The sequence below is a fragment of the Macrobrachium rosenbergii genome, chromosome 59 (genome assembly GCF_040412425.1).
Source record: "Macrobrachium rosenbergii isolate ZJJX-2024 chromosome 59, ASM4041242v1, whole genome shotgun sequence".
NCBI classification, from domain to species: domain Eukaryota; kingdom Metazoa; phylum Arthropoda; class Malacostraca; order Decapoda; family Palaemonidae; genus Macrobrachium; species Macrobrachium rosenbergii.
This window is the reverse complement of record NC_089799.1, coordinates 10345875-10363143: the sequence shown is the minus strand read 5'-3', so window position 1 is coordinate 10363143 and position 17269 is coordinate 10345875. Positions and strand designations below refer to the sequence as shown.

General features: G+C 35.8%; 1 protein-coding gene across 5 annotated transcripts in view; it reads right to left on the bottom strand.

The window, feature by feature from the left end:
- Nucleotides 1-17269, bottom strand: part of LOC136837369 (uncharacterized) — a 53197-nt gene that overhangs the window by 28439 nt on the left and 7489 nt on the right. For all 5 annotated transcript variants that reach the window (XR_010852669.1, XM_067102124.1, XM_067102126.1 and 2 more), the window contains exons 2-12: nucleotides 14502-14697; nucleotides 11333-11477; nucleotides 6155-6271; nucleotides 5425-5519; nucleotides 4832-4942; nucleotides 4456-4520; nucleotides 4273-4340; nucleotides 3711-3846; nucleotides 3058-3185; nucleotides 1240-1477; nucleotides 414-572 (exon numbers count right to left, since the gene is read on the bottom strand). Coding sequence is in view for 4 of the 5 variants with exons in the window: in XM_067102124.1 (XP_066958225.1) it covers nucleotides 414-572; nucleotides 1240-1477; nucleotides 3058-3185; nucleotides 3711-3846; nucleotides 4273-4340; nucleotides 4456-4520; nucleotides 4832-4942; nucleotides 5425-5519; nucleotides 6155-6271; nucleotides 11333-11477; nucleotides 14502-14697 (1458 nt within the window). In the remaining variant the exon portion in view is untranslated. The remainder of the gene's footprint in view (nucleotides 1-413; nucleotides 573-1239; nucleotides 1478-3057; nucleotides 3186-3710; nucleotides 3847-4272; nucleotides 4341-4455; nucleotides 4521-4831; nucleotides 4943-5424; nucleotides 5520-6154; nucleotides 6272-11332; nucleotides 11478-14501; nucleotides 14698-17269) is intronic.

The following is a 17269-nucleotide window of genomic DNA, read 5'->3' as shown; positions in this document are numbered from 1 at the left end:
CTTTGGTCATTCCCTTGTAAAAAAAAAAAAAAGGTGTCTCTTATACAGGAATATTACCGAGCCTTATTATTTTCTTGAAAGAGAGAAAGAGAGAATACTACATCATAAAACAAGACGAAACAAAGTCTTCACTGTTTTCTTTGTAAATCCTTTGAAGTTATATACTGTACTATATTATGACAATATTTTTTAAATTTCGATCACAACCTTCAAAGGATTTACAAATAAAAAATTTACATTACAGTTTTGACAAAAGGACCAATAACTGTAAATACCTGAAAAAATAAATATATGAAAAAAAATAATGAAATTATGAAAACCATGACAAAGAGAATTTAAGAACTTTCTTACAACCCCAAATTTCTCATTGTGTAACAAAGATTGTTAAAAAAAATTCTAATTTTCATACTTACCGTGATATTGAAGAGAGTAAGTTCAGACCCTTTCCAGTGTAGCAATCTAGGTGTGAACTTCCCAACAGCATCGTCAGGAGAAACTTCCCATGTAACAGAGTAATGATTGCCTCCATACCACATGTTTTTAGTGGAGCATAACACCTTTAAGTCATCATTCTGTTAAAAACAAGCGATGAAGTTATATTTTGGTGGCATGAAAAACAGATGGCAAAATACTGCGGCAAGTTTATCTGTTTAAAGCATAAGGAAAACATAGGGTGTTATCTGGCTTATAGGCTATTCCTGTCTTCAAAGACTTGAGAACTATAGACTTCAGAAGCTGAATACTTAGTCTAGAGGACAATCTCTAGCCAAACTACCCAGACTTAACATACTGAAATAAAGAAATGCATACAGTTGGCAAAAGGCTTTGCGTGTGATAGGGACAGCAGAAGTGTACGTATATACATAAGGATCAATTACAGGAAAGTGGGAGCCAGAATGAGATCAAAAGTGGGACAGTTGTACTACAGTAACAGATTGCACGATAGGAGAAGAGCAAGATTTCTAAAACTGTTTGGAAATGGTGAAGGTGATAGTTGCATTACTGCAACTAACAAGAGGATGACAAAATCCCAAGTATCCTTTGCATATCTTCTCTATAAACTGAACTGTTAAAGACTAGAGAGAAATGCATAATCCTATACTGTACTATCATCCACATTACTCCTAAAAAAGACAAGGTTTAGCAAGCAAAGTACACCAACTCATGAAGCAATGTTGAACATCTGACAGTTTGAAAACTACTGTATTTTTTTTAGGTTATTTTAAGAGGTATGCTAACCTTTCCCACAATGACGACCTTAGGTGAAACTTCCATTTCAAATGGCCTTGTCATACCACTGATAACAGAACTACTTCTGTTGGTCTCATTCTCAGATGTGACCTCACATGTGTATGTGCCCCAGTCCACGACCGAGTTGTAGTTCTTCAAGTCGACAACCATGGTGAACATCCTGTTGTATGAGTCTCTCCATACCTGCACCTGGACAGCCTCGTAATCTACAACTGTCTCGCAACAACTAAAAATAAAGTTTATCAATAAGTTATATTCAAAATTCTATAATTTTTATACTCATTCAATACACTGTAAGTGAAAGCATTTCTGTTTCCATTACCTCTTTTTTGATCTTCAGTTTGTAAAGAGATTTGTACACATTGGCAATAACTGATCGTGTTTATTGATGTCAAGAAAGACCACCTCTTACTCGTGACATTCTTTGGTTTATCTATTAGAATAATTGATAAGAATTTCAAAAAATATGTTCCATAGTTTGTCCTTTCTATTAAGTTGCTCAGTCAGTGTTTTTATCAAATTACAATTACCACAGCATTAGTAATGTAGTAGTAGCACTGTACTATTATAACATTTCAACTCAGCAATGTCAAAAAATAAGGTAATGTCATAGTGGTTAGGTTTTGTCCAACTGTTTTGAACCTCATAGCTATTAGGACTTGCATTAATTTTTCTTTGAGGAACTTCATTAAATGCAACTGGATAAGTAGGTTGTTGTCAAGTGTACCTTACCTTGTGTCAAGGTCTAGAGTAAGACAATCTTCAATTTCTAACTGAATCTTCATTTTCTTGTGTTTTTCGTTATGTTTTTCTACACTTTAACATCATTCCATCTACAGTATTTATATCTACCTGTATTTATATTTAGTGTTTTTTGTTCACTGCAAACAAATTCATACAATCAGACCCAGGGCTTTTAACCTTTCATCTGTGATTGCTTTTAAAGAAAATTTTTCCACAGTATTATTCCATGGTCTTTAATTTCTTAAATTTTTATTTCATGGAATTTTTAATTTTTCAACTACCTGAATTCTTGCTGTGAGACTTTCTTAAATTCTTACCCACGTGGGAAATGTCAAAATACACCACACAGACAACCCGTATTCCATTTAATACTGATGTGAATGGGTTTGTAGCAACACTGTGAAAATGGCATTGCACTGCACCCAATTTCTTTTGTGAATAAAGAAATACCCAAAAATAAGACCCTGCCTTTTTTGAAATCTTACAGCCAATCACAAATTTACTGGAAGTTACCAAACTGCAGCATAAGAACTGATATATTCATTAGCTTAATATACAAATTAATGTTACAGTATATAAAAACCACATCATTTTCAATGGTAGAGAATGAGACTGTGTGGATTAATTTTTTGAAGTATGTGAAACAGATAAGGGCCAAAATATATGGCTTTTGCTTTTGTAGGGATACCTACCAATATTGAATTAAGAGAAGTACAACAACCTGAATGAAAAAAACTATACATACACACTACTGTGATAGGAAATTATCTATTCATAAATACTGTAATGTAAATTACATCATGCCAAAATAAATTTTACGTTTTTATTGATTACCAAATGTTCTACCCCTCATTTAGTATTTCATCAGCATCAATGCTTTAAAAGTAGCATACAAGTTTTACAAAGTGCTCTTTTTAGTTTTGTTTCCATGGCTATAAAAAGCAAAGCACACATGACTACATGAGTAGAGACAATGGAAACCATCATATATTTTCAAACACGAAAGTTAATTCATGATGAAAACTATATTTTCAGTACTGAATAAGAAGATAGGCCACTCACCTTGACTCATCTGTAACATCTCTGACAAGTATGAGATGTGAATCTTTGTACCACCTGAACTGTAAGGGAGGCGTACCGATCACAGAGCAACGCAGAGTAAGACTGGAGTCCGTGGCATCAGCCGTGAGCTAATCAAAATGATTGGGACATGCAATAAGTTCTTTATATTAAAGTTAGTGGAGAAAAATGATTTCTACAAACATAGTTGTCAAGAACAGTACAGAACAATCTGGCAAGATAGTGTTCCCCAGTGAAAATACCACAGCTGACATATACCTAAAATAATTATTTTTGCTTTTTATCTTTATAATTTGTAATCTCTGGCACTATCATACAATACTAGAAAGAAATTTATCTAACAAGTGCATCTAGAAACACTGACTGCAAATGTTACTGGGGACTTTCAATGAGATTTAAGGTTAGGGTGAGGACTGAAGAGTGCTGCGGAACTGTGGTTTGAGTGGCACAAGCCATACATCCACTGTTACATATATTCAAATAAAAAAAAAACTTCATCTCTAGCGATAGGGAAACAAACTTTAAAACAAATTCCTACATAACCCTAACATCCTGCACTAACTCTCTTTTTTTATTCCAACATGACATAGAAAACAACAAGGGCTGTAAAACCAGGAGGTTTATGTGGAACTGACCTTGACATCTCGAAAGCGCATTCGTTTATCCAGAGTGACTGAGGTATTGAAAATAGCATCCCATTCATACTTTTGGGGCAATTTTGACAGCTGTGGGTCCTCCACAGTGAAGTGTGCTTTTGCTCCTTCCCTAGAACTTTGAACAGGATACTCCGTTATGATTAAGAAAGTGTTGATGAGAAGAATTTATGGAGTGTGCTAACAACCATCATAAGAAAAATATCTGCGATCAAAAACATCCATCCCCAATGTAATTAAACCCATTCATTTTACATTTCCCCTTTCAGATTCTAAGCTTCACCTTAACACGTATCAAGAAAGAAAAAAAGAAATCGAGAAGTTACAAGAGGTCACTGTAATAACTAAATATGCATCGTTTCGATGAGTGTAACTAGCAGATTCTACATACCTTTGGGATTGCTTATTTACAATTACTTCTCAATATACTGTTTTTCCATTAAGTAAGTAGCTAATCATAGTAACTTAATCTAAATGTAAAGAAAAAAAATCCCTACACAATAGATAAACGGAAGTGAAAATCAATATACAATATGAATCTTACCTATTACTGTTTGGTGATATGACAACTAGACTCTCTGGCAACCCATGTTTTGTCAGTACCATGTGAATCTGTAAGATTGTCATTATTCATTAAGCAAGTAATACCTCATTTTCTTTTATACCCAGTATCGCATTCACCTGCAAGATCTGAGCACATTACAGAGGCTAAGAGACATTTTACTACCTGTTTCTTGATAGAAGTAGAGTTATATTGGCCCTCAAACTTTAGCGTGACATCCCAAAGAAGTTCTGAAAAGGATAATTTGATTGAATATTGAAAAAACAGGTCAGCCAGAAATGCTTTAATACAAATCCTATTAACACAGAAGTTAAAGAGTTATCCCAAAGAAAAGTGAGCTATGACAGTGCATTGTTCTGTTTGCTGCTGCAATCCCTCCTTATTTCATTGCTTCTCTTAAAATCTAAAAAAAAATGTAGATCCTTTAATTTGTGCAAGTCTGTGGCACTTTTAACTTGGTTACCAGTAAATGAACTTCGAGGTGCGAAAGTAAAAGTTCAGTTTCATCCTGAAACGGTAACACAGTAAACAACCTTCTTACTTGAGGCATCGCAATGAGTTCCATTCTTCGTGAATCCGAGATCACAGGTACAAAACGGAGAGCCGTTCCACATATGGCAGTTATGCTGGCAATTCAGTCGCCGACCACAATCTGAAAAAATGACGAATCTCAATAAGCAAACTAGAATAAGGATGAATAAAAGTTTTTCCCTGAAAAATCAAATAAACACATTGATTTACCCTTCAGTGACATAATTTCAAGTTCAAAAGCTCTCTACAAAATATAAACAAAAGATGGGAGAGAAGATATGAGGACAAATTAGGGTACGACTCTACATCACAGATGAAGATATGATTTAACTAGTTAAAGCCTGTGAAACACACGCCCCTAATCTGGCATACTTTAACCCCTCAACACCAAACTTTACTTGAAAAAGTGATGCAGCTTCTGTTTCTACTTTCATGGTATCATCCTAACACGCACAGAAAAGCAATGATTGGTCATCTCACTCTTTCCCACCAAGAGCATTTAGGAAAATGAAAGAAATCAGTATCTAACCAATTATCAGAGCTTATTGCCTATTCTAAATAGATTAATTTATTCAATGGCAAACATATATTTTTCTTACTTACCCTTTCCCTTTGAAACTAAAGCTTCCTTCCTATTTTGACATAACGATCCGACGTAATCAGGATCGCATATACACACGACTTGACCTGCCTGGTACCTGGAAAAGGGGAATCGATCGTTCTTCCTAAAGAATTGGTGTCATTCTTCATGCTTTGGAAAGCTACGCCATTAAGGGCCACCCCTACTTTTCATTCGTTCTGAAGCGTCGTTTAGTAAAAAAATTCACTGGAAACTATGCTGAAACAAACAAGGATTTTGCAAGTTTCATCTTGATTTATATTGAACGATACTTTATTAGAGATGCCATAAAATTTTCAAGTGGCATTGTTTAATATCCCATTACCTCTAAGAAGCATTAACAGTTGGTTCTTAAATTTTTAAAAATTAAATCTAATTATCTATGATGTATTGTACAGCATTACTGTATATCTAGCAAACGTCTTAAAATTAAACTGATTTATTCATATAATAAAATTATATGAATAAATCAGTTTTTGTATCATACAGCTAAACTGACGAAGATGAAATTTTAAAATCTGTTTTCACAGCAGTCGGAAGACGACATCAGTAATGTGAAATCAGTTGTCTCGTCTTAAAGAGTTCCTTAATAGGACAACACCTCAATGAAAGCATTATTAATTTTCTTAAGCCTTTCATTATGTATCCAAAGATTTTTATGCACTGACAAGATCAGGCTGACTGACCACCTAGTAGAGAAACATAAAAACTCGCCTGCAATGTCCATGATTTGAACAAAGCTCTGCTTCAGAATCCCTGGAACACACACCCCCCCACTGACAACGATCTCCAGATGTGTTTCCTCGACATTCGCATCCCAGACTCAATTTCCTGTAATCGGGGGGGGGGGAAACAAAACAGCATTTTAAAAACAAAAACATTTCTGGGGCTGAATTTCCAGGAATCAGGGGGGAAAACAAAACAGCATTAAAAAAAAAAAATTGCAGAGGCTGAATTTTCTGGAATCAGGGGGAAAACAAGAGAGCATTTTACAAACAAAAACATTACTGAGGCTGAATTTCCTGGAATCAGGGGGAAAACAAGACAAAATTTCAAAAACAAAAACATTACCAAGGCTGAATTTCCTGGAATGCAGGGGAAAACAAGACGTGAGTTTAAAAATGAAAACATTACAGGGGCAAATATTTCCTGGAATCAGTGGGAAAACAAGACAGCATTTTATAAATAAAAACATTACCAAGGCTAAATTTCCTGGAATCAGGGGGAAAACAAGACAGCATTTTATAAATAAAAACATTACCAAGGCTAAATTTCCTGGAATCAGGGGGAAAACAAGACAGCATTTTAAAAACAAAAACATTACCGAGGCTGAATTCCCTGGAATCAGGGGGGAAAGCAAGACAGCATTTTAAAAAACAAAAACATTACCGTAGCCGAATTCCTTGGAATCAGGGGGAAAACAAGACTGTATTTTAAAAGTAAAAATATTATAATTGTTCTTTTGAATTATTATCATACGTATCACCGAGTTACTCATCTATTCTCACTGATATTCGAAGTTAGAACAAGTAGGCGGGAGTCAACTCAGGAATAGAGTTAACCAACGTGCAAGACAAAATAATGGATCAGGTGGCGAAAGGGAGGGTGCAAAAATTATATAAATAAATGTTATAATTATAAATAGAATAAAAAAAACTCAATTTTAAACACCGTTTCTATAATTAATTTTAGTGCATTTCCGTATTCTGCTAGGTTGTAAGAGAAAGCAAATAAAATAGGAATGAAATTACTGTTGGTACTACCATTCTATACACAAACATGTAAATAAATAATCATACAGCCACACCTCTGACCAGTCAATTAATTTTTCAGTAACAACATAAATGTTCAAATTGATGAAGTAAATTTTAATCAAGTAATCACAGAAATATATTCATAATAAAATTTATTACTGTGATACTTACCTACGATAAAGATAGCTTATACAGTATCTTCTCCCCTATCGCCGCAGAGATGTAGGCTATCTGTAACAGTAGGTCAGATTCCTCCCAAAATAATTGCAAATTACGGGTATACTCACCAACAACACTAACATTTATCACAGTTTATCTAATAAAGGCACGAGGACGAAGACCGCGCGAAAAATTTAAGTAATTAAACAAAAAATATCGCACCAAGTTGAACCAGTCTTGTATACACAACACACTCGGATGCTGACGCCGTGCCAAGCACACTGTTTACGCCACTCCATACCTACTGGCCAAGCAGAACATTTCCTGTGCTTGAATCAATGCACGGCAATCTTGTGCCTGTATAGCAATTGTATAGGAATGTGCATGCCCACGCCTTGTTATCATTCACACGATACCTTCCCATACGCAAATGTGGGAATGGGCAGGACACAGGTTGTGGTTTTAGTTACTTCGAATCATAATTAATGAATAAGAGTCGTTGCCGAAACAGAGAACTGTCTAAACTCTTCCTGTTTTATCTTTGACTGTTTAAATTCCCTAAGAGGACACGTGGTTCTTGGAAGAAACTATGCAAAAAATTATATATACACAGAAGACTCAGAATCATCAACAACAAAAAAAGTAATTGATATAATATGGCATGATGAATTTATCAGCGCTTGGATGAAACGTCACACTACACTATTATGCATAAGTTCTTGTAATCACGGGCAATTTGTATAACTTCATGTGTCTGTATGTATACTGTTGATGTATGCATGTATGATCGTATTTCTTTCACCATTCAGCCGTTACCTTTAATATGGGGAGGCTTCAGAGAAAAAGCGAGCTACTAACACAAACATACTTTAACTACTGAATCGTGGATGAAGCCACAGGGCAGAAAACTTACAAAACTTTAACCGCTACATATATCTACATAAAAAGGCTCACCAGCAGCATAGACAACATCCTTACACAATGCACTATTCACCTTTCTCGTATACGCTCTCACTTCCGGGTTCAGGCTCCTCCCCTTCTTTCCACATGACCAAACCACCTTAAAGTACAGCCAACCTTGATTTTGTTATGTGCAATATTTTGTAGCTTTCTGGCCTAGGTCAGGTGCTGATCTGTTTTTCTAATAACTGATTTTCGGTATTTCCCATTACCTTCTGTTGCTTCTTTCGAATGAACACCATATTCTCTGGAAGCTTGAATTTCAAGTCAGTGGCCCCTGTGGTGGGCTTGTTCCATATGAATAGGGTTCATCTTCTGAATAATAATAATAATAATAATAATAATAATAATAATAATAATAATAATAATAATAATAATAATTATTGTGTGTGTATTAATATTATTAATGTAATCAAGTTTTATCACTTTAAGTCTGGTTTTTTTACGAAAGACCATGAAAAAAAAAAAAAATTTTCTGTTCTACTTGGCTAAAGTTTCAGTACTTTATAAAATGGGGAGAAGTACTAGACAGCAGTAGTCTACGATTGGTCTTATCCGTGAAGAGAGAGAGAGAGAGAGAGAGAGAGAGAGAGGAGAGAGAGAGAGAGATTCACACACAGAAGTCTAAGTGAATTTCTAAAAAGCCTAATGCGATCTAAATTAACTTGAATGTAAATAGCTTTTGTAAAGGTCATCAGCAAGAAGCAGCCACAAATTTTCGTATAATCTCCACTAAAGAATCCCCACAGAGTGAAATGTCCATAACAACAGGAGCAAGAGAGAGAGAGAGAGAGAGAGAGAGAGAGAGAGAGAGAGAGAGAGGCATGTACCTCTTGGTTAAAACTCCAACATCCTTTATGTATTGACAGAGAGGCAGAGAGAGAGAGAGAGAGAGAGAGAGAGAGAAATCAAGTACCTCTTGGTTAAAACTCGAACATGCTTTATGCATTTTGAGAGAGAGAGAGAGAGAGAGAGAGAGAGGTTTACACCTCTCTCTCAGGTAAACTGAGTACCATGTGATCAGCCCTAAGCTGCGATCATCACAAACAACTTGACCCCGTAGTGACCCGCCTCAAGCAGCGAGAGGTAGTCTTTTATTTCATTGGATAGTTAGGAAGTCCTAAAGACTTCATGCCCTTCAAAATGTGTTGTTATACAAGCTTCGTCAGAGAGAGAGAGAGAGAGAGAGAGAGAGAGAGAGAGAGAGAGAGAGAGACGCATGGCGCACTGACACAGTAAGTAGAGCAACAGACACACAAAACACCTTTTATAGCAATATGTAATTACGTAACAAAAAGTAAGAAGATGAAGATTAAACACGATGATAAACGAAGAACCACATATTAACAACACCCAAAAAACCTTCATAAATGAAATTTATTAAAAGTTATATTGGACAATCTTTAGTGGGAAGGATAAGTCTGAAATATGATGGAACTAAGGGCTTTAAAAACTTCTCTTATGATGTCAGTAAATAAAAGTCTATGAAGTAAATCACCTTATAACTTATTAAGCATTATGGACTTCCACTCTGTCAGCATGTCTTCAAAATATCAAACTGAAAAAACTTACTGTTTATATAAAATAATTTGTGTAGCATAATCTTTACGAGCAGGAAGGTACATAAGTGGTTTTCGTTTAATAACGTCCCGCAAATTACGATCATTCATTCATGCATTCCCGCAAGCGTTAAAATTAACAGCCTAAATCCGTGTCACGAAAAAGGTGTAGAGTTTCCGAACCGATTAAGGGCTAAAAACAAAACCCTAGATTCAGGTCACGAAGTGTTCAAGTCTTGATTTTTAAGCTGCTTCTGAATTAACTACTCGATTCGGTCTAAATTCGACAACAAGAGCGTCACGATTAATTCTCGAAAGCAGCAATAAAATACAGAATAATACATACTTCGTGATTAGAATCGAAGGATTTCCGCATGACGCTAAACGTATTCCGAAAAACGTTCAAAAACTTGAAACTGGAGGCTAAAGAAATAAAGGAGTTATCGGTTAGGCTAAGCCAGGGCTACTGTACACCCACAATTATCCAATGGCGTAATAACAACAGTGCTCCAAAAAGTGCCAAAAGAACCCTTCTCGCAAATGTTCGTAAAATAACAGACAATTTACGATTTTAAAAAATTAGTTGTTTCCACAAAAAATGGAAAATAGTAGTAGTAGTAGTAACCTAAACTCTACTTGATGAACACAGTTACAAATGATTAAAATCATGCAAAGAGCTCATTCTTTCTTACAAGCAACCAAGGCTATGATCATCCGTGGGACGAGTCAAAACTGAACTTCATGTCGCTCGTGTAACAAAACCAGATCCTTGACTAATGAAAAATTTGATAATTCAAGAAACAAAACCATAACTTGATTATGAAAAAGTACTGTCCTTCTCAAATGAATGACAATTGACAGTATATTCGAAATCATGTGAATAAGACCTTCAGCTTCAAAGGAGGAGACTAAACTTGAATCTAGACTATACAGTCCACGAAATTCTTAGCGTTGCACCAAAAATTTTATCGTAAAGGGTGCATGCTGAAGATTTCTTACGTGGATTCGCTTTAACATTTGTGATAAGAAACTTCTTGAAGTAGCCAGTGCTGCCTGGTATACACTCAATGTCAAATATTATTAACACACACAGTATTCAATCATAAAAAGTTAATACAACCATCCGAAGACTTTGCTCACTAGCACAACACACTAAAACCGTGATCATCAGCGTGAAATGGTAAACAAGCTTTAAATTTTTGGGGTGACACTACAGCTTTCGTTATTCCCAAGGCTAACTAAAGCTTTGGATATTTGATGATCAAATAATTTAAGCTGCTACTGGAGCATGCCCGTCCTGCCTAACACCCTAAGTTGCTGTCTGTCTGAGGATTCCAATTGATTACTTCGTGAGACACACAGGCAACCTTGATTATTAAGGTGGTAAAATTACTATGCTTTGGTGATCTAGGTGGGAAAAATCATTATATTATTCAAATGAGATATTCATGCCAGCTTACCCTTGTTCACCTTCATACACAGTAGGTACACCGTTAAGATTACAATACAGGAGATAATTTTCTTGAATTCTGAATATGTCTTCAACTCGGCCTAGTGGTCCGTAGTAATAAGTGATGTTGAAGAGAGGACGATCGTTCAGGAGGTCTGTGGGAATGAAAATAGAGGATAATTTCCTAAGAAAACAGACTAAAATAGTTATGTGGCCATAGATAACCATCTCTATACTCGCAGAAAAGAATTCCAACACAATAATATTAAGTTGTATAGCACCGTTCAGGACAACTGTTTAGTTCCTGACGCAAGTTATTCTCATCTTGAAATGAATTAGCTTTAATTCTGCAAACCCACCGACCCATTTCCCCTTTCAGCAAACCACAACTCATTCAAGAGCTATGGTAGTAAACAGATTCTTGGTACAAAACAAAGGAGCTACCTGCCTTCTACCACTCCACCCTCCCCTCCCCCACCTCCTCTCTTTCTCAAACTGGGGCTTGCCTTTCATTTGACTCCTTGCAACCCCAATTAAGCGTCAGAGCTCTAAGAGCTTTCTTAAACTTTGTCTCAGCTTGTTTGAATAGCTGCTCAACGTTGTCAAGTGTCTTTTTTTTTTTTTTTTTTTTTTTACAAAAATACTGTAGTAGTATCAGCATCTCTATTCTGTTGTGATGCTCACATGAGTTCTATTCAGTGCCTTGGCTCTTTCATCCCCTTCACTAAATAACTGTGGATTATCCTTCTTGGCAACTTCTGAATGCTGATATTTGAAAGCCCATGTGAGTCTGTGGTATTATAAGCGTACTCCAAACGTCCATAAACGGTGCTATGATATATTTTCAGTTCTCTGTGTTAATATAAAAACCAAACCATTCAATGCATATTTAAAAATCATATTTTGGAAATCTGATCCACAAGAAAATCGGATTTGCTAAAATTTTGTACGTCATAAGATTGAAAGCTTTTCCACCCTTTGCGAAACATCTTCAGGATACTGACTTTGTTGCAAATATACAATACTGTTGGAAATTGAATTTCTACTAAAGCCTAGAAAAAAGGGAGCCTTAAACTGAATTCCTTATTAAGAGTACACTTATACATGAATACATACTGTATGTATATACACTGTAAGGATGCAGTCTTAATACATACGTATATACACTGTAAGAATGCAGTCTTAATACATACGTATATACACTGTAAGAATGCAGTCTTAATACATACGTATATACACTGTAAGAATGCAGTCTTAATACATACGTATAGGCTATACACTGTAAGAATGCAGTCTTAATACATACGTATATACACTGTAAGAATGCACTCTTGATTTTGCAGAATCAATTTCCAGAATGAAAATGAATAAGCTGTGAATCCCTTTTTATATCAGGCAACTGAGAGATGTGTGTAGAAATATAAAGAATGTCTTACTAAACCAGCTTGTTTGTGCTTGCATTAGCATCTTTTCATGTAGGGATCCAAGCAAAATGAGTGAAGGAAATACAAGCATGCAGGTATGGGCCTAGTGGAGATAAAAAATAAGATTCCTACTAACTTCAACGTATGTTGGTACAGCGATAACACACACACACACACACACACACAGATTTCGACCAATCAACAGGATCTAATACCACCAGCCAATGGAATGGGAGGCTGTTCCAACTAGAACTTGAATGAGGTGTTTATCCCGATTTCTGTATTGATCGGACGAATCACAGCCTTGAGCAGAGTGTACGCGACTTACACGTGTGAATGACGGCAAATTGGCTGCCATCTTACCACGGGCAAATTCGTATTCTCAATTAAGAACTCTGGAACTAAATGACAACATTGAAATGTCTGACCTTTTACGAGATGTGAATTCCAAGGTTTTAAATGATGACAATCGAATACTTTTGCACATAATACATACCCATATAAACAGACACTTACATACATATATAAACATATACATAATTATGATTACAGACAAACACATGTACATACAAATACATCCATAGCCAACATATAATAATTCTAAAACCAACAGTTACATTGACAGAAACATATAGATATAAGATACACACACACATACACACACACACACACACACACACACATATATATATATATATATATATATATATATATATATATATATATATATATATATATATATATATATTATATATATATATATATATATATATATATATATATATATATATATATATATATATATATATATATATATATATATATATATATATATACTTGCACCTATTGCGTTGCCTTTTACAAAAGGATATCGTGAAAATGACTAAAGGAGAAACTGGTGAATTTATATAATATAATGACATGAGGCTTTGAATATCCGTCCTTGCTTAATCTATTTATGATATGTATCGAGAATCATAAGTATGTTTCTGTATGCCCTGCAACTCGCGCGTATGGGTGAATAATCCGATAAATTTCGGTAAATGATTAAATACGACTTGAAAGACTGATTCCCTTTTCCTACCAGGCAATAAATTTTTCCCATCTCGACAGTTAACGGGTTTTGTTATTGTGTGAAGATATGCTATAAAAATCTGAAGTCACCACATTCATTCCAAGACCTTTTTTATGGATGAGATTCATTTATCATAATGTATCAAATCTGCTTAGTACTCGACATACATTCGCGTTCACACTTAAAACCGCACATGACGTCATCATCCTGCCTGAGTCAGCGTTAAATGTCTCGGGATGCAACATCCAAATAACTCTCTCTCTCTCTCTCTCTCTCTCTCTCTCTCTCTCTCTCTCTCTCTCTCTCTCTCTCTCTCTCTCTCTCTCAGACGTGGACGTGGGTAAAGGCATCAAGGTTTAAATAAAATGATAACGGTAAGGAACTCATATAAATGAAGCAGTGTTTACCTATATGAGACATTCCTAATGAACACCATAATATTATTTGGAAGGTTTGAATTTCAAGTCAATAGCCCCTGTGTGGAGGCTTGCTCTATATGAACAGGGTTCATCTCCTGAATAATAATAATAATAATAATAATAATAATAATAATAATAATAATAATAATAATAATAATAATAATAATAATAATAATAGTAATAATAAAAAGCAAGACATGCCTACATGGTTATGATCCGTGCATTCATAAATCAATGCATAAAAGAATGGTACAGACTTACCTGGAAGTGGGTGTAAATGCTGTCTCCTGGATGGTATGGTAATGTTGAGATATCTAGAGATGTTCAGAGAGGAGATGCCAAAAGAAACTACAGTGTAACAGTTGATGTCGTAGTAGTTGCATCTGGACGCAGCGTCCTGCTCCGAGTATTCCATTAAGCTTATGATGTCGAATAGATCTTCGGTACAGATGCTCACCTGACGGAAGAGAGAAGATAAAAGTTAAAAGCAGTCAACTGCATGTCGAGAAATAATCCTTGATAAGCATGCATGCGCACTGCAACACATGCACGGACATCTGTCCGAGTTAACTACTTGTATATGATATAGTCTAAGTAAATAAAGGCAATAGCCACGAAGGGGAACGTGAAACACGGAGTGGTCGAAAGGCCTGGCAACCACTCCGTGTTTCACTTTTCCCCTCGTGGCTATTCACTTATTTATACATTCATCACGTTCCATATCTTCGTGATTCAGTTATACAAAATATAGTCTGTTAGAAAAGGCGGTTCTTGAACAACTTTATCGATAGCTCTTTTACTCAAAGCAGGTCAGTTTTACATCTCGGTAAATTTGCACAGGCTACTATCGACCCTTATTTACCTCTGACGCTTGAAATCGACCTGCGAACTACTCTGTTAAGTCCACATAGACTAGAATGTTTTGGAAAATTAAATTTTCACTCAACATTACAGTAAGCCATATTTTGTATAGCAGAAATTCAAACCCAAGCGGACTGAAACCTTAGATTTAACTATCAAGAATTCAAGTAATAATATCTGTAATGGTTGGGCATATGTCCCTGAAAGAGGTTCAGGAACAACTTTACCAATGAACCTTACAAAGAACAGTGATTCCTTTCAGCTATTCACCTGACCCTTTTCTTTGCATTTAAAATTCTCTTTCACAAAATAGCCAGGGCTTACTTCAGAAAACCTTTCCAATGTTGGGGTCTGTGGAGATATGGTGAATGAAGTGAACAACGCGAACAGGAAATTTTAAACTTTTCTAAGCTGTTGAAACTATCGTGTTGCAAAATTTTGACAAAAAGGGGTCAAACTTATGACAGAGAGGTCTATTTCAAGGTACAATGGGATTACCACCGTCCTGCAAGGTGCATATTACGAAAATGGCTTTCTATGCTGCTCACAAATGCTGTTTTTTTTTTTTTTGTTTCAATCACCTGGCCTTAATGGAACTGAGCAAAAAGCTAAAATACAATATCCCCATTCTTAAGAGTTGATTTAGTTTTTGACATGGAATCAATAATAATAAAAAAAAAAAAAAAAAAAAACACTTGGACATGGGAAGCCCCGGCAACGATGGGATTCTAGGAGACATTATTTTAGCTCTAAACTAAATGACACCTCGTATTAAGCCTACAACTAACCTAGTTCCTCTTTGGGAGAGTCGGTAAAGTTGTCGGCTAGCACTCGCTAGGCCCGAGTTCGACTCTCCGGCCGGCTAATGAGGAATTAGAGGAATTTATTTCTGGTGATAGAAATTCATTTCTCGCTAAAAAGTGGTTCGGATACCACAATAAGCTGTAGGTCCCGTTGCTAGGTAACCAATTGGTTTTTAGCCACTTAAGTCTAATCCTTCGGGCCAGCCCTAGGAGAGCTGTTAATCAGCTCGGTGGTCTGGTTAAACTAAGATATACTTAACTTTTTAGACTGCTTTCCAGAATATGGAATACTTAACTTTTTAGACCGCTTTCCAGAATATGGAATGAGCAAAACAAAGTCCGATGACTGGGGACTGAAAGTCACAGCAAAAGCAGCAAAAAAGATCGTGATGCAATCGTAATGCATGGCGTTGGAAGAGCTAATGAAGATGGTGATGGCCTTAAACAGATAACAATGATAACTGAAGAACAATGACAGAAATAAATACTTCCTCACTGTACTTCGAAATTTCCATTGATCTTCTGTGTCTACTGGGAACTTGTCTCAGTTTTTCTTTCGATTATCACCTTGAAAACGTCATTTTATCCCAAAAAACACTGCCTTTTAAATTTACTGTCTCATTTTCAACAGGATTCAAAACATCTGATCCTCTTTTGAATTTCATGTTATTTCGGTTCAAATGGACCGTTACTGATTCGACATGCTCTCCTTTCTAAAATCAAGCGCCTTTCTAAAAACAAGGAACTGTGTTGAATAAGACCCAAAATATTTCCTAAGTGCAAACAAAGAAACAGATACGTCTACATATTGAGATTTTTTTCGGGTGAAATATGAAATAGTATCAAGCACCGAATCCAGTGTGATTATTAATGGAAGTCTTCACGTTCATTCACATACACAGGAACATAGAAAGTGTTCCAGTTTATGTAGAAGGAAGCTGTGTGCAGAAAATTGTGAAAGCCTACCTCGAGGGTTGCTGGGTACGAGTTATAAAGCACCTCCAGAAAAGAACCACCGTCCATTCGGCAAGCACAAGCACTTTTCGAAGCCTGAGGAAGACAGATGTCCGAGGAAGTTCCCATCACAGTTATCAACATCTGCAAAGTCATCGTAACACTCCACAGAAGGGATTTTGTTTTTCCCATCACCTGGACATCAGGCAACTGGGAGTCATAATCAATTCGAGACAATAAACCAATGGAAGATCGTCAAATCTATTTTCCTCTTTAGAATAGATAGAATAAAACAGAATAGAATATAGGATTTAGACCAAAGGCCAATCGCTGGGACCTATGAGGTCATTAGGCGCTGAAACGGAAATTGACAGTAAAAAGGTCTTAAAGGTGCAACAGGAGGAAAACCTC